We start from the raw sequence: 18081 nt of genomic DNA on the forward strand, positions 1-18081 counted from the left end.
TTTATAAGTACATGGAGAAGCTCAGTACTAAGAATCTGGGCAGCATTGTGGTGCAGTAAATTAGAAGAAAAAGATCCTTCAGAAATCGTGCCGCTGTAGGACGGGCAGACATCGGCCTTCCATCTGCCTGCTTTCACTTCCAATCAATAGCAATCCATATGCTTGTGTTTTTGCTAGGAGAAATTAAGCCTTAGGTTTTAAATTTTTTTTTCTTTTTTTTCTTTTTTTTAACTGCAGTGTCATAGGAGTTAATGGCTTTTGCTTTAAAGCTTACACTGCCATTTTTGAGTGCTTCATGTGAGTGAAGATTTCAGACCTGGGCCTTTTTTTCTTGTACCAGATTAGGAGGCAGACAAAAAGCAAATAATCATCTTATCATTGATTTCTTCATAATTTCTGATGCTCTTTTTATCCTTCTTCCCACTCCTAAAGGTGCTAAGTAATTTTCTAGAGTAAGTTTTGGAGCAAGAGAATATGTACTTTAATATTAAATTTAATTTTTTTTTTTCTGGAGGGAAGAGTGCAGGGTTTTTTTCCTATAATTTCTGGCATCTAACTTCCAAAAGCACCATTTTTTTTTCTTTGAAGTGCCAAGAGCTCAACAATCTATAACTGTCAATTTTCTGAGTAAGTGGCATCTATATTCAGTTTTAGAATATTTGAAGCAAATAAGTCTCCTAATTTAAGATATTGAATTATGGGTTTACTTACAGTAAGTCTCATAAAATGTCTAATGCTATTACAGTAATGGGGTTTTATTTGGCTGCTAAGGCTACATGAGTAGCCCTTCAAAAATCTTAGTTCTATATGTCTCAGAGACAGCCTTATATGAAATCAGGTCAGCAGTGTTCTTTTACTGACTGTGTACATTTTAGTTAGCTTACTTTGCTAACTTTTCATCTCTTAATTTCTAGAATCTTATTCCCAGAGTGGCTGGCAAGCTTGATGTTGCCCCTATTTCTGACATTATTGAAATTAAGTCCCCAGATACTTTTGTGAGAACTATCTATGCAGGTGGGTAATCACAAAAGCTGTGTGGTATTTGTCCAGTGAAGAATCCAGTAGTGCTAATTTTCCTACATGACCCTAATGTTAGAACCTTGGAATATGATAGGAATTTTCCCTTTACAATCTCAGTTACTGTGATTCATAAAAAATGAAGCCTGGGGATGGACAGGATGCTCCCTGTGTGAGAAAGGAGGTAATTCCAAGGGCTTTGGTGGAAGCATGTCAGACCCATGTCTGTCACCCTAAGGAACAGAATTTGGTTCCATCCTTTCCATGTGCTGTGTTTGTTAATACCCTTCTGATCAGGTTCTGGAAAGCATAAGACATCAGGTTAATTGTCCAGCTTTATTTAATAGGACTTGCATTAGCTCTGATTTAAGATACCACAGGGTTATTTTTTCTAATTACGAAGACATTGAGTGAATTATTTCTACTATTTAATTACCTTAATTTGTAATTATTTTTTCAGTCTTGTTTCTTTAATGCTTGGCTGACACTGTTTTATTTTAGATATTAGCTCATTAGCTTGTGTTTCTTAATTTTACTGTAAAGTTGTACCACATGTACCAGCAGGGTATTATATTTTGAGTTATGGTCCTGGAATGTGGTTTAGTGCTGCACTTTAAGTTACTTTCCAGTAATTCACAGTTTCAATATGACTTTGTTTGTGAATAGCTGAATGTTTATGAATGTTGCAGCAAGTTTTCTTTTAGCATTCCCTGCAGCCTCCAGTGTGAAGTATTGTATTATATTATAGAGAGAAACAGAGTCCCACAGATGGGGGAGGCCTTATTGTCTTCAGTTCTGATGAATTCATGCAACAGGATAAAAGATCTACTTTGAGTTATAGACATTCTTTATGTGTAAGAATGGCATTTTCAAAGTTGTTTTTTTCATCCCTTCTGAAATTTAAAATCTCATTCATAAGAGATGGTTTGAATGCTTTCTATCCTTTAAAAACAGAGGATTTGTATTCATACTTTAGAAACACGGGGCTAAAACATCAATTAAAGTATTTTTAATCTCTATTTATAAAGTGCTAAGTTTTAGTCATCTAAAACTGCATTTTTGGGAAGTACCTTGCTGGATGTTGCATATTCCAGTACAACTGCTAATGTGGTTTTGATATTAATTTTGGGATTTTTTTAAAAGCACAATATGTCTGATAATATTTAAATTTTTAATGTCCCTTTTTTTAGGAAATATTATTTGCACTGTGCAGTGTGATGAAGCAGTCAAAGTGTTTACTGTACGGGGAACTTCATTTGAGGCTGCACCAGCGAGTGGGGGCAGTGCCAGTGTAGAAAAGTGTGAGTATTGGTTCTGGGGTGCTTTTGTTTTGTTTAATAGAGTTAGTTTTGCTCACTGCCTGGTGATGTTTTGTAGAAGGATTTGTCAAAGCAAAGTGATTGTCATCATGTAAGCTTTATATTTCTAATTACAGGTGCTTGCACTTTTTAGTGATGTCTGATAAGAGAAGATAGAGATTATGTGCACAGTTACTTCCTTTTCTTTGACCAGAAAGGGAGATGATCTGTGCTGAAATCCATGCTTGTTCCACTCGTTGCCTAAATGTCTGCCACTGCAGTCTTGAAACTAAGGAAGGACACAGCTGTTTGAATAACCAGATTGGTTTTCAAAACAAGACTGAGCAAAAATAGAAGTTTTGGTTTAATCATATTGCAATTGAGATAAGTCATTACATCATCAAGCTAAATTAGTGGCAGTTTAAATTGATTTGAGAATACAGAGTTTTAGATCAGTTTTAACTGTATCAGTTCAATTTACAATTTAATGAAGCCAGTGTAGCTCAGATAATTGAGAAATCCAGTCAAGAATGACAAAGTAGTTGAGGTTGGAAGGGATCTCTAGAGATCATCTAGTCCAGCCCCATGGAGCAGGTTGCCCAGCACTGTGTCCAGTCAGGCTTTGAGAATGTCCACAGGTGGAGACTTCACAACTACTCTGGGTAACCTGTTCCATTTTTGTGACCTCTGCTGTTTTTCACTGTGGGCCTTAGTCCCTGCCTGTGAACCATCCTGTATTTCCTAACATCTGTGGTTGGCAGGAGTCAAACGTTCCTGAATGAGCGTGTTGCACTGTTGGTGTTGCCTGATTGACTTGTCTGCCTGTGATAGTGAGGCTCACACTTGTGCTGGGTTGGTATCAGTGTGGGGCACCTGTAGAGCAGAATTCCTTGTGCTGCAGTTGGTACTGTAGTTCCCTGAACACAGCAGAATCCCTCATGGTGCAGTTTGTACTGTAGTTCCCTGAACATGACAGAATTCCTCGTGGTGCAGTTTGTACTGTAGTTCCCTGAACACAGCTGGTGAACGAAGCTCGTTCCTCAGTGCCAGCAGCAACTGCAAAAGCTCACAGCAGAATTGGTTCGAGAATGAACTCTGAATTGAGCTTGAGCTTAGGTTTCAGTTTGAAAACACAAGCTTGAGCTCAGGTTTCAGCTTGCAAACCCATGCTTTCTCCTTTTCCTTGTGGGGTTTGCTGCTGTGGTGGATGCAGTGACGCCCCCGCCGCCCGTGGGGATGTCGGAGTGGATCGAGCAGAAGCTGACGAAGAGCGACCGGCCGGAGCTCACCAGTGCCAAGGTGGTTGTGTCAGGGGGTGAGTGATCACAGAGAAACTGGCTGATGCTGCACTGCACTAATGGGACCTCTTGGTAAATCATGTCTGTAATGGGATACGTTAGGAAAAAAAAAGAAATTATGATGTAATTCTCAAATATTCCATGGGAGCTACATGTAAGGAGGTAATACATGAGTTTAGCATATGCTGGGAGGCTTTGTTAGAACATTTTCATATTTGATGAGCCTCTTTAAAATTTTAGCAATATGAATTGTTTTTTAGATGGAAATTTATCATGTTTTATCATGTTTCAAAATTACTGCTGATCATTTCAGTCAGTCTGAACATTATTATGTAATGACCTTAATGATTTAAAAACCTGTATTGATTGTATTCTGCTCCTTAGGTATCAAGTGATGGACTGTGATTTTTACTGTATACCTGCAGCTAAAACGATGTCTTACTAATCCCACTACAGTGTTTTGTTCCTGAAGCCAGCAGAGGGAGCACAAATTAGTTTAAAAAGTTCTGTTTCCCTGGTTTTGGAGAATGATCTTGATGGTGCTGTGTGCAGGAAGTAAACAAGACAGAGTGATGTTGGTTTATACATATGAAATATTAATGGCAAAGAAAAAAGCTAAATCTCCAAATATTAAATACTGGTTAGTAATGTATCCAGAAATACCCTGTGCAGCCATAACTTTGAGTCTTTACAAATGCTAATACTCATACAGAAAGTTTACAGAGGCAAAAAAAATTAAAGCACCATGTTCTTCTTTCTTGATCTTCTTTTGTTTTTAACTTTTAAGGGAGGGGCTTGAAGAGTGGTGAAAACTTTAAGTTGTTGTATGAACTTGCGGATCAGTTGAATGCTGCAGGTAAACTTGTTTTCCTCCTTATTTTTTTAACCCTGTTTATTATATTTAAACAGGTCACATTAAAACCAGAATTCATCTTAAGTCTTTTATTTTCATGTCTCTATCAAATGGTTAAAATGCTCTTAGTTTAGTAATAGATAAAGTTTTGTCAATAATACTTAAATGCCTGTGTATGAAGCAAAATATTTACCTGTAATATTCCCTGTGCTTCTAAAATCTCCAGAACAGAAGCTTGCAAACAAAAAGTGAAGCAGTCTTAGGTCATTTTGAAGAGCTGATACTCTCTGCATACATCCTTTTCTAGTGCTTCTATACAGAATTCCACTCACATTGTTGTAGTTTGAGTGGCTCTGCCCTTTTGCTGTGCTTTTGTATTAACAGGAGAAAATCAACTATATACAATGTCTCAGTGAAGTTTTTTCTGTAAAGGCTGGGAAAGAAGGAGAAACTGTTTGCTCTAATGTTTTAGTTCCATTAATTTCAGCATTCACATGATTGGCTTGTTTTTAAAGTGGTGTTTTTGCTAACTAAATGTCCATATGGCATTTCTGAGTTTACTGTATTTTTCTTTACCATGCCTGATTTTTGAGGTTCATAGCAATACAAGATAGCACATATGTTACATTCGGACTTGAAGGAACATTTTGGGAAGGCATTTATGGGAAAATCTTCTTTTGACAAAGGAACAAGAAAAAGAATCATGGAAATATGCCAGATTGAAATCCTTGGTTTAAATATATGGCCCTTTGGTGCTGGGGGTAGGGATTTCCTGTTGCTTATGAAGTGCATTAGCACTTAGTATTTGGAGGTTTTTAACTAGTGGTATAGAGAGGGATTACCGTAAGAGCTTTTAAGAGGGAAGTTTTTAAATATGTGCCCTTAGAGTGTGGGACTCTTCAGTAAAATACATGGGCTTTTATGGTGATATAAATTTGGCTTGCAAGTATTTTAAAAGAAAACATTGAAAATATTTTCTTTCAACCAGTTGGAGCTTCCCGTGCAGCTGTTGATGCTGGCTTTGTTCCTAATGACTTGCAGGTCGGACAGACGGGCAAAATAGTAGCACCAGTAAGTATGGAAATATCTCTCATCCTAGGGCTGGGATAGTTTCTAGCCTGCATTTTCCTTCAGAGCAAGCACTTAGAGATGAGCTGAGTCTTAATTCCAGGCCTGACAGGAGCATCAGTGTGCCCGCTGTGATGCTGTCACTCGACGATGCGCTTACAAAATGACAGAAGCAAGCTTGGATGAAACCTCTGCTTTGGGTGAATGGGATGTGTTCTAACACAGCTTTGTCAGGGGTTTGCATGCTGCATTCTTTCATAGCTGCCTGAACCTTCCTTAGCTTCCTAGCAGCTGGCATTGATATGCTAAGAGATGTCATTACTGATGTAAACTCAAAATTACATCAATCCGTGGCTTGATCTCTTGCAATTGTGTGTTCTGGGTTTTTTCAGGTGATGATTATTAAAAAACTTTTAGTAACTGTCACTGAATTATTGCAGTACAGTCAAAGCAAAATTTTTGTAAGAAACGAAAGTGCAAGAAATTTAAGAGAGGAATAATCTGCAGATTGGCTGCTGTAGAGTGGAATACCAAGGACGTACTCTGAGTGGCTCAGTACTGGGCAATAACATGCTGCACATATTTTTCTGCTATTTCTGCATCCCTGTATCACAGGGAACTGATTTCTGTGTCTTTTTGTGTCTGTGTGGACCTTTCTGTCCCGAAGTCTGAGACTTCTTTTATTGTTCTTTATGACCTGAGGACATGCAAGGAAAGCTGCAGCCAGATGAGGCACATTTGAGTGTTTGTGAACAGGAAGGTACAAATGAAGCACATTTGAGTATTTGTAAATAGGAAGGTACAATTGTAGCACATTTGAGTGTTTGTGAACAGGAAGGTACAACTGTAGCACATTTGAGTGTTTGTGAATAGGAAGGTACAATTGTAGCTCACCTGGTGGGGCAGAGCCCACATGAGATGTGATGGTCTGTCAGGGGTACCCTGAGCTCCTTTACTGGAGTAAAGGTTTTGCCTCTCAGTAAGCAGCTCTTTGTGTATGACACAGAAGGCACCCAGGAGCAGCTTTTCACTTGTTAGTGCCTTAATGAGACCAGAAGGGAAGAGTGAGCTGAAACTTAGTAGGAAAACTCATCGTATTTCAATTGCTGCATTTACCAAATCACAACCATTTAAATAATACTAAAAAGCCATGCATGTTCAAAGCCTTGATAGCATCCTGAAATGTTTTGCCTTTGCCATTGCTGCAAATTTAAGCAAACCATGACCATTATTTTTCTAGTAATAAATCCAGCAGGATAGAGTAATACTTCAATGTCAAAGACAGGAAATTGTGATTCTGTCGTCAGCTCTGTCTGCTGGATTTTCTTGATTTTCATGGAACAAGATGTTCCATGCTTCTGATTTCTTCTGTCTTGAGTTGTGGATAGGGATGTTTGCTACTTTTTTTGAAGTCCTCATCAGAGGCCATCTGATGATGACCCTGTGGGCTTGAGTTGAGCTATTTCCAGACATGCTAGTGTGTAAACTTGTAAATCTATGTGATAACCAACTGCTAGTAAACACTCCTTCTGAGAAGTAGGCCTATTGATAAGACTAAGGTCATTCCAAAATCTTGATAGCAGTGATATTAACCTCTGCTGTATAAGGAAATTGGGAGGTTCTGTGGGTTATAAATGCAACCCCAACTCTGTCTGCTTACCAGGGTATAAGCTAAGTGTCATTTAAGTGTGTATTTTGAAAGGGCATGAGATGGGACTAACTATCCTTAGTTCTTCTCTACCTAAATATCCATTAATGAGGTGGAGAATATGAATTTGAAGACAGCTCAGCTCTGGTTTGTGTATTAAAGCTCAACAATGGACATTCTTTCCAGAGTCAAGGGCATATAAACAATTATGTTGAAACAAAAAAGGCTGGTTTTTGATGATGATACAATGCTGTATTTTGCCACAGATGGCACATAGCAACATGTGAGAATAGTAAGAACATAAAGCCACATCATAGGATCACATCAGTGTTGTCATTGTCCTCTGCTAGAAGATTGTTAAATAGCCTTTAGTCAGGAGTAATGGATGAATGTTAAACTCTGGTGTCATAAATGATCTGAACTGACACGCTTGTGTGGTGCTCTATTTGTCTGCAGGCTGATGCATTTTTCTCTCATCTCACTTCTTAACAAGTGTTTGTTAAAAAGTGAGTTGTGCTGAGTACTGGAAATTACATGCCTCTTCTTTGAAATTTCAGATATTTAGTGTGAATCTTCAAATACATGCAAGGATAGCATTCAGTGCCTTAGAAATATAGAAAATATGGAATGTTAATTGTAATGGAAGTGCAAATTGAATTGATATTAAGCCCACAGAGTTGCTGACTAGAGATTTGAATTTTTCTCTGTGTTGGGTAGGCATCTTAAATGTGAAGCAGTTGAAAGCTGCAAATTTTTAATTTAACATTCCTAATTCTACTTCACCATCTTTTTGGTACTTCAGTTAGAAGTGGAAAATAGAGTTGACTTGAAGAGCTGAGCTCTTTTGGTCAGGTCAGGATGACACTGGCTATTTTAGCAATTCTCAGAAGATGCTTTCTCCCTGTGTGAGCTGTGCTCAGTATCAGTTCAGGGAGAGCTTGTGATATTCTGATATTCTGTCTGGGGAATTGCAAGGCAGGTTTGGACGCTGGGCAGGCAGCTGAGAGCTGAGTTTTGTGTTCAGTTCTGAGCTGACATGGTGTGTGCCCTCTGGGTGTGTGGGTTTTAAGCAGGGGAAGAGTCTTGGATCCAAGAAGCTCTGGAGTCTGAGGCACGCTTGTTCTCCTGTGCAGCTTGTGCTGGGAAAGTATCTCAGAGTGTGCTCTTGCACTCTATTAATAGCCTGCCCAGTCTCAGTGGAGGAGTGGAATGCATTGTTTTCCAGGACTCTGGAACTGGGTCAGTTTGAGACTGCAGAGGGACAAGGGTTAGTTCCAAGCTCAGCAAGAGGGGAGGTGCTTCTGCTGCTCTTTCTGTGTGCCTGCTGGGGTGGTTGTGCTCATCCCTGGGTGAGAACATATCACAACTGGCTGAGAGGGCTGCTCGTGCCTTCAGCTGTGCATCTGGGGAAGCAAGGGTGGTCTTGGTCATTGCTCCTTTGTAATTCTGTGACTGGCTTCAGTTTTTGAGAGTAGAGCCCAGACAGTGCCTCACAGAACCCAGGAACTCACAGGCACAGCAGCTTTGCAAATGGCTGAGGTGTCAGTACACAAACACTGCCACTCCAGGAGCAATGGAGTTCATTTCACTGAGGTGATGGGAGAATGCAGTTAATTAAAGAGCACAGATTTCACCTTGTATCTGTTTGAGCCCTGCTTCTACACAGCACATCTGCTCTTCCAAAGTAGCCTTGGACTATTAAACTTCAAGGTTTTGTTCATGTTGGTGTTTATGCATATTGTTGGGTTTTGACTGGATCTTTGGCAATTTTTCTTTTGTACAGTTTTAGTCCAGCTGTTAAAATATTCAGTGTATTATTTTTGTTTCTGTTAGTACCTTTTTTTTAACCTCTTGCTTTCAGGTGATTGCAGTTCCTATTTGAACATTATGTCTTATGAAAGAGAAGGCTGATTTGTATTATTTGATGAGGTGGAAGGAAATTTTTAGACATAAGTGGATATATTAAAATATAAAATGTTTTCTTCCTAATTAAAAAAAGCAATTTAGTATATTCAGTGTCTTTAATCAGTGACAGCCATTTTAGCATATTTTTTACAATTAGAAGCCAGTTTTTCCCACTATTTCTTATATGCAGAAAAATGAAATTTGATTCTCAGGTTTAGTACTGTATGTATTTTCTGTTTAAGGAAAAAGCACTTGTAAGAATGTTAAAATTAGCTAGTTTTGGATAAAAATATCCTTCCTATTAGTGTTTACTACTAAATGTTAGTTAAGTATATCCAGTTAGAAAATACTAAATTTCTTACAGAAATCAAGCCTACCACCTCAGAGTAACTGCTAGTTTTAGATAAGAAATTTCAAATAGTCAGGGGTGTCACTTTCCACAGTAAAAATCTTCCCAGTGCTTTCACTCATGTTTATAAAGAAAGAAACAAGAACAAAACGGGTGTGGAGAAGAAAGAAAGAAAGTAAAAAGTGGGTTTTTTTCAGTTATTTAAAACTTGGAAATGGAACAAGAATGCTTCATTTATTAGTTCAGTATTAGCTTTTCTTACCCAAGGCATAATTAGCAAGACCCTTGTTGTGCAGCATCCATGATGCAGGTGGGGAATCCTGCCCTGCAGTGCCCCTGCAGCTGTCCCTGAATGCCCAAACTGTTCCATGCTTTCCTAGGCTTTCCCTTGCAGCCTGTTCTAATGAATTATATTCTTCCCTCGGGTTTTGAAGGCAGGTGGGCTTGTACTGGGATTATCTCATACTCAGCTTCTTGTCCCCAGAGAACAGCCAGCACCTCGGTGACACTGAGAGGTGCTTTTCTTGGCAAGTGTGTGTATTTTGTTATCCTCTGCCCTTGTGAAGGATCAGCTGCTGCCTGAAAGGTGTCCTTCTAATTTAATCTCTGCAGAGTTTAAATCTTCACTCTTCTAAAATTGGGGCTCTTTCAGGGTCTAACTGTAGAACTGCCTTAGTTTCTGCTGTAGGATTTCCTAGCTGGCAAAACTACTTTCTTTTTTTAATTTTATTTTTGTATTTTAAGGTGTTCAGTTGCTGCTGTCTTGTAGAAAACACTAATAGATGGCAAGAAACTGAGATGGAAAACTCAGGAAGGCCCAAGTTAGGAAATATGTGATGTAGCAATAATTGCCACTGGATGAAATGCTTGTGCTAGAGTGTGGCATGATGCACAGAAGGTGGGTGCATGCACTGAGAAAGCTCCTGTGGGCAGGGTGGAGGGGAGCTCAGTGTGGGTCTGATGTGATGGCCAGGAGGAAACTGCTTGGCTTCATGGTGGGAGAGCTCTCTGGCTGTAAGAGACGGAAGGAACTTCACAAGGGAGGCAGTTTACTACTGTCAGGAATTGACAGGAATAATGAGAGGAAAAGAGGCATGTGAGAGCTGCAGCTTCAGGTGGGACACTGAGGAGTGAGATGTTGGTTCACTGGGAAGGCACTAAAGCTGTGTAAGAATGCTGGAATTCTTGTTCCATCCTTCTAGAAGAGGATGGGATCCTTTCTGAGCCTCTCTGTGCCCCCAGTATTTTCCTGAGCATCCCTTTCACTGTAGTGAGTTGCTTTTTAGCACTTAGTGCTTTGGGAGGAGCAGGTAGGGAGAGGCACAATATTACATCATTAACATCATTCCTGTATTTTCTGTTTCTTTGTAATAAGTGAATGCTAACTGTCCTTGAGTGTTAATTCCTTCCCAGCATTTTCTTAGGGATCCTTTGCTTGTTCAGATTAGCTTATCTGCTGTTTCCCTTCACTCTCTTGTGAGGAAGCATAAGGAAAGTGAAACAAGGCATATTTTATTCTAGTATTTTTCTTTTTTTTTGTTTTCTGGCCCTTACCTAAAATTACTAACAGAACAAACTAATTCGTTCCCTTGGCATCATGAGAATTGTCACTTCTCTTGTCTGGTTTGTACTTTCTTAAAAAAAATGTTCTACTCTTTGATAAGATCTTAATTTCTTCCTCATTTGTTGCACATACAAGGGAATATTGAGATAGCAAAGTTTCTCTCTTCAAAAGCATGGTACATCATTTCTGCTCTCTTCAGCTTTGTAGGAATGTGTTATTTGTCCATCAGGTTTGTGGGTGTTATTAACAGCCCAGCAGGTGCACTTTGCATGGTATAAATGGCTGGGGCTCTTAGGTAGGTGGCAGATGGGAATAGCATTGGGAAAACCAACTGTGCTTGGGAAATTGTTTTTGGAATATCTCCTCTGATAATTCTCTGTTGTTGAAAAGTAGCTTTATGGTGGCAAACTTTAGAGAGCTGTTTGTATGCAGCTGGGACTGAATTTACAGACTGTCTTTCTCTGACTTGCTAAAAAGCTAAGGATTGACAACCCCTTTCATCCTGCATTATCCAGTGTAGCTTTTAACTCCAAGAAAACTATGTTCACAAATTGATGCTCTGCTCCTTTGGGGTTGGTGCAGAAACATTAAATTGTACTAAAATATTCATATGTGAGTGCATTTAGCTGAAAGCAATTGATGTGCTTTTCCCTGGAGAGAGAGGGAAAAAAATGCTGTATGGCCCTGCACTCCAGCAGACACCCTAGCCATGCTTAAGAGTAATTACACAGCTTGGCTGATCAAAGGTTCTTAAAGTGAAAAAGAAGCTGCAGTTGGGCTCTGGTTTAGTGATGTGTGCTTCCTGCATGGACTGCCTTCAGCTGCACGTCCTGGAGAAGTGTGTGAGGTACAGTGTAGCAGGCATGAACTACTGTCAAGCCAGAAAATATTTTATTGGCCTAATAGCTTGTAATTGGAAAGAATCTCTTGTACAAAGCCATTTTGATCACAAAGATTTCTTTCTAATTTCATTGTCCTTTCACTCTTGCAAAGAAAATAAAATATCTGAGCTGCCTTTAAAAACAGTGTGTATGCCAAAGGGGTTTATTAAAATGGCCCGTTTAAAAGCATGCCATTGGTAGGATGATAAATTGGTGTGTGTTGGAGGTTTTCAGCATAATTCAAAAATTGTCATAGAAATCAATAGCAGTTGACAACATGCTTGCAAAGGAGCTACCTCAGCTTATGGGCACCTGTGGCTGCCCTGTGGGCTCTCACAGCACCATTCAGGGGCTCTGGAGTTGAAATAAAAACTGTTCTTGTAGTTCTCTTAAGCAAATGTCCCTTACCTGCCCCAAGGCAGCCTAAGGCATATTTAAATATTCTCATAAGTATAAATGAAGTAATATCATATGCCACAAATTATTCTATAAATAATTGCAAGAGTCTGTATGCACAGGAAAATAACTGCATTGGTATTTTGGTAATTGCAGTCATCCACATGCAGCACTCCTGTGCATTTGTCCAAACAGCAAGTAACTGGCTGTATGGATTTGGGGCCAGGTGTGCAGATTGGTGCATGTGAAATCTGCCAGTGAATAAATTGGCTATGTCTGAGGCAGAAATAGAGTTTAGGAAATAGCCAAGGAGGATTTTTTTTTCATTTTAATGATTAGCATGTAATGACTCTAAGACATACTACAGCCATTTCTGTTGGAAAAATATAAGTCTAGGTGAATACTTTAACTAGCAACTGAGAAAGTGGATTTTTGATTTGGAATCTTGACTTTGAATAGGATCAGTTTGGGAGTTGGAGTTGTGGGGGTTTTTAGGGTGGTTGTGATGCAAGTCTGTGGTTATAAACTTGGAGGTCTGTGTGAGGGTCCTGCCTGGCACCAGCACTGTGCAGGATGTGTGGCAGGGCAGATAAAGCCCCTTGGCCTCTGGGCTGGCAGAGACACCTTGGGCTGCTGCTGTGCCCTTGGGAGAAGCCTCGTGGGTGCTTCCCATCTCCTGGTGTACTGAGCCCTCCCAGCAGCACGTGTGGAGTGTTTGGTACCTGCCCATGGTGCCTCCCTGTGCTCTGCTCTGCAGAGTCCTGCCTGTTTGGTGCATTCAGTGTCCTGTGCACTGTGTTCCCTCCATCTGCTCTTCCTTGCCACCAGCTCTCTTCTCTGGTGTCCTTTCCCTGTGCTGATGTCTGCCAGCAACTTCATAAAAATATTTGTGGCATGGCTGTGATGTTTGTACAGTATTTCCTGTGTGAAATGAAGTTCCCGAGAGCCAAGGCAATTTTCTAAGCTGATGTCATGTCCATATACCACCAAAACATTTACTTCCTTGACTTCAGTTGCTTTTGGCACTTCATGTGTTCAGAGTGCTGTGAAGCCTTTGCTCTGGAATATGTGTGTGCTGTTTTGCTGCCTGTTCTCGTGTGGTACAGTGCTGGCAGCAGCCCTTCAGTGGAAATCTGCCTGTGCCCAGCTCTAGGGAGTTGAGAAATGCTGCTCCATGGCCTGGACTTTGCTCTAAGTGCCTCTAACTGGGGGCTGTGCCTGGCAGCAGTAATTAGAGCAGCTTCCAGGGTTCCAAAAATCAGGAACTTGACGTTGGTGTAAAGCCACATCTGGCCCCTGAGAGGTGTGACCCAGCCTTGGGTTCATCTGCTCTGTGCCTTGCTGGGTGTCCTGCCCAGAGCAGCTCCTTGCAGAGCCTGTCCTGTGCTGCCCTGTGTGTGCTGCTGAAACTGCATTACAGTGAAGGGTACCCTCTGCAAGTGACCCTGCCCTGGGGTACCCTGCTCCTTTCTGCTTCCCTTCCTCACCGGGGAACTTTGACACAGCAATGACAGGACTCAGCAAAAGGCCTGACAGAAGTTACTGATTTCAGGGAAGGCATCACAACAAGGTTGTTGCTCTGAAAAGAAATAAAGATTTGAATTTCTCAATGCTTTATGTCATCTCTGGATGACCAGCTGAATTCTCCTCAGGACAGCAGTGAACAGTCCTGAAGCTTTATCATTTAGACATTGTGGGTCCTTTGGGTCCCTTCTACTGAACTGCAGAATAGATTAAAACTAAGATTTAAGCAGTCCTGTCCCTTTGACAGCACAGAAGTGTTGCTAAGAACCTGCTGTCCTGTGTGCTCTCTGTGAAATCACTGCTGAGGTGATCTCCTGTCAGGGTTGGAGCTGCCTGGCAGCACCACTTGTCTGAACCAGGGAGCCCAGAGCACATAACCTGCAAGGCCATGGCCTAGATGCATAATAAGTGCTTTTAGACAAGCCTGGTGATTTACAAATGTCCTTTTAATGAAACATCCTTGTCTTTCCTAGATATTTTAATAGAATATATTCATAGGCATCTGGCTCCTGGTTAGCTGGATTCTTTCCAAAGATTGAACTTCACAATGTTAAGCAGACTGATAAGAGTATCTGGTAGTCTGGATGACTGGCACTTAATGAATTGCTCTAAAAAAAAAAATCAAATTACAGTAATGTGTCTTTAAAAAGAGCTTGTATTAAAGACAGCATGATGTTAGAATAATTTCTCCTGTAACATCTGTTCTTTTATTTGGTATAATTAAAATATTGCATTCTTACCATGAGTTCTAATGTGGACATATTAGGTTACATTGCAGCTGTGGTTAAAATGGATTGACCTCCAATAGTAATCCACTTGGTAAAAGCCTGCTGAGGCCAAGGAGTTTCTGAGTGTGTTCACCAGCTGTGTGGTTTTGTGGAAGGACATGGACTGGATTCCATGATTCAAAGGAAGCCTTTTTGATAGGAAATACTTTATTTCTGCTTTATTCCCCCTCCCCTTCAGTTTTTACACTAGAGAGTTTTTTAAAAAAATACAGAAGAACTTCATAAATTTCATTTATCTATTCCTATTTAAAAAACCATTGTGAGCAGAATCTGTGGTTGGAGAAAGAAGAGAAAGCATTTTTTCTTTAATTGCTGTAATGTCTTTGAGCCCTGTATGGCAGAAGCCTCTGTGGGTCTGTGTGTGAACACCTTGGTTTGCCACTCCTGTGCAGCTCTGTGCATGTCCCACAGCTGGGCTTGGCTCTGCCATGCTAAAAGCCATTTAACTGTAAGGCAGTTTGAGCTGCACAGTGCTAAGATTGGTTTTGATCTTCTTACCCTCCCTGTGGCCCCCCAATATTATTTATTGAGTTAAATCAGATTTATATTTTCTTAGATAAGGAATACCCTTGGTATTTTTAAAAGAGAAATTATGTTAGTATTTGGGGCTGTGTCTTTTCTAAGCATGTGTGAAGTACCACTTTTTGACTGCTTTTGGTAGGTGAGCCCCTAACTAAATTTAGGTGTTAATTTTCTGTTATTGAATGAGTTGGTGAAAAGTACTTTCCTTAGTTTTCTTCTGTAATATTAGTTAGCTGAAGAGTCCAGCTCTGACTGGAAGAACTGCCAGGGCCCTGAAATACCCTTGGTTTTGGGTGGATGATGGAATGGATGGGTTTGGGTGGGTGACAGAATGGATGACTTTCAGCCCAAGGAGAGGTAATAGTTTTCAGCTGTGAATGAAACAGCTGACACAGATTTATTTACCTATAAATTGCAATCTCTTTTGACTGTAAGGCTCTTTGGAGATAAAAGTGGAAGCCCCAAAGTGCAGAGGTGTTGGTGTAGCTGGTGTGCCTTGTGTACCCATCCTGTGTGGGAGTGGGCAGTGGGTGGGGAAGGGAGGCTTTGGGAGGGCTGGGTGAGGAACACAAAGTGCAGGTGGGCATGGACAGGGCACCAGCCCTCTGGGGTTCCTCAGAGGTTCATCCTGCTCTAAAGGGAATATTTCAAAGGCCTCACACCTCGTTTCACCTTTGAGCATTCTGTCTGAGGTAAAGGCTCTGAGGGGCTTTGAAGAGCCCTGCTTTGCTCTTCAGGCAGCTGCATTACCCATCTGTAGGTTCTCTTCCCTAATATTTGCACTGAGAATCTCCAGGGTGGTGGAGAACATGGATTGCCCTGGCCTTTAGCTGAGCATGGTGGATGTTTTTGATGCAGACTTTGTTTATTTTTTTTCCCTAATCTGTCTGTGCTCCTTTGGGATTCTCCTTTTGCAGTCACATTGCATGCCCAGGTGGGGAAGGGAACCAACCATCAGCTGCCTTTAGTACTGGAAGCTACTGTAATGTAAAAACTGCTGCATGTAATTGATTTGATTAAGGTTTGTGAGAACTTAGTGAGACTGTGGTATGGAGACCAAAAATGTCTGTCTCTTGTTTTTTCCCAGGAACTTTACATTGCTGTGGGAATATCTGGAGCAATCCAACACTTGGCTGGAATGAAAGACAGCAAGGTATGTGAAGGTGGATGTACTAGAAGAGATTTTTGAGGAGGGAAGTGAGCTGACTCCCTTGCTTTTACATCAGTGCTTTAGATGGTTTTGGTATTCCTGCTGCTTTAGAACACTCTTTGATAAAAAAAGCTACTGTGGCAAAACATCTCATGCAGTAGCAAAACCTTTGCACTACAACCCACAGTGATCAGTGGGAGCAGCTAATTGACTTTGTTTAAAAAAAACCCACCCTAAGCACAAATGCCTGAATTCTATACAATAGCTCCATTTGCCTTAATTCCAGACTATGACATATTAATTCATGCATAACAATGCACAATTTGAATTATGAACTTACTATTCCATAAAGTAAAAGATGTCTCTGACATTCCTGCATTTAGCCATTCAAATGGAAACCTGCAATAAAATGGCAGTAAAACTTTAAAAGGTTTAACTCATTAGCTGCCAGAGCAAATAATCCAAAATTGGAATTGCCAGTTTGGCCCACAGTGCAGTGTTTGAAAAGAGGAGCCGAGTTACCTGATTGATACTATCAAATGGCAGACATCAAAAACTGGAGGTCCTGCCTCCCTCAGTAATTTTTTAGAAATGCTATGTGTTTTTTTTTTTTTCTGTTTTCAGAGAATGACCTTAACCAAGCCACAGTTTTGAATAGTTTATAAAGCTAAGGAAGAGGGTTTCAAAGCTTTTCAGGTAGTTTTTTGTATTTAACCAGCAACAGACCAGTGAGTTTGTGACTGGTAATTGTCCTCAAAACCAGCCTGTGTGGAAGGATGATCTCTGCTTCTTACCATTTTTATTTCTCATGTATTATATAAATATTTCTCATGTATTATATAAATATTCGGGGGGGGGAATGATAAGCTTTCTAAAAGCAGGGACATGAGTGGTGTTAGCATTAGTTGATGCAGTGGAGAAAAACCAACCAAAATTCAAGATGTTAAGGGTGTTTGGGCAGAGGTGAAGGTGTCTCTTGAGAAGTGGGAACTGTGGCAGGGTATTCCCAAGGGCTCTGGTGAACAGCACTGCCACAGCTTCTGCCATATTCCTGCTTGCAGTGCAGCAGAGGGAGAGTCCAGGCACAGCACTGGACACACAGCACAGCTGCCACGGCCACCTGGGCTCCTGTGACACTGCTGGGCCACAGGTGGCTTTGTCTGGAGCTTTGTTTGCAGCAGTTCAGGCTCCAGCTGTGCCCCTGGCTGAGTGAGGACATGGGCAGGTGGGCTGAGCAGCAGCCCCTGCCTGGGAACTGCCTGTTGGAAGCTGCACAGACTTGATGTGACCCTCTTTGTGTTCATCTGCTACCTTAGCCCAGTTCAGACTGCCAGCAGCACTGGGAACCTCTGACTTGAAAATCCAGGATTTCCTTTGTTACAACAACACTGAGCAGTGATATTCACCTGTACTGTAACAGCAAAACCTCTGCTTTTAGGGCTTTTCCAAATGTGTGTTTGATATTTTGAGGTATTCTGCTATAACAAATAATGACAGATGAAATTTGTTGATATGAGATGCTTATTTAACCCTTCAACTTCTCCCATATCTGAGTTTTTTAGTGTAAGCTAATGTGTCTGTTGTAAAATTCAGATTCAGTTACTGGTATTTGGAATGTGTTCTGTCTTCCTTTCAGCTAGACATTTAGGTGGGGTAGTTGTGGAGAAGATCCAGTTTTCCCAAACAAAGAATTCTGCAGCCAAGGGAGCTCTCTGGAGTGTCCCCTGTCTTCCCTCAGCACTCTGAATTATCTGGCATTGTGAACTTGCACACTTCAGGATATGTTTTCCAAAGCAGTCAGATGCTTTCTACCAAGTGAG

General features: G+C 40.7%; 1 protein-coding gene across 1 annotated transcript in view; it reads left to right on the plus strand.

Moving 5' to 3' along the window:
* The window catches only part of ETFA (electron transfer flavoprotein subunit alpha), a 29054-nt gene that overhangs the window by 8429 nt on the left and 2544 nt on the right, over positions 1 to 18081 (plus strand). The window contains exons 5-10 of the mRNA XM_058033684.1: positions 915 to 1014; positions 2208 to 2318; positions 3529 to 3630; positions 4401 to 4469; positions 5455 to 5537; positions 16199 to 16264. Coding sequence (XP_057889667.1) covers positions 915 to 1014; positions 2208 to 2318; positions 3529 to 3630; positions 4401 to 4469; positions 5455 to 5537; positions 16199 to 16264 — 531 coding nt within the window. The remainder of the gene's footprint in view (positions 1 to 914; positions 1015 to 2207; positions 2319 to 3528; positions 3631 to 4400; positions 4470 to 5454; positions 5538 to 16198; positions 16265 to 18081) is intronic.

The sequence above is a fragment of the Melospiza georgiana genome, chromosome 13 (assembly GCF_028018845.1).
Source record: "Melospiza georgiana isolate bMelGeo1 chromosome 13, bMelGeo1.pri, whole genome shotgun sequence".
Lineage (NCBI taxonomy): Eukaryota > Metazoa > Chordata > Aves > Passeriformes > Passerellidae > Melospiza > Melospiza georgiana.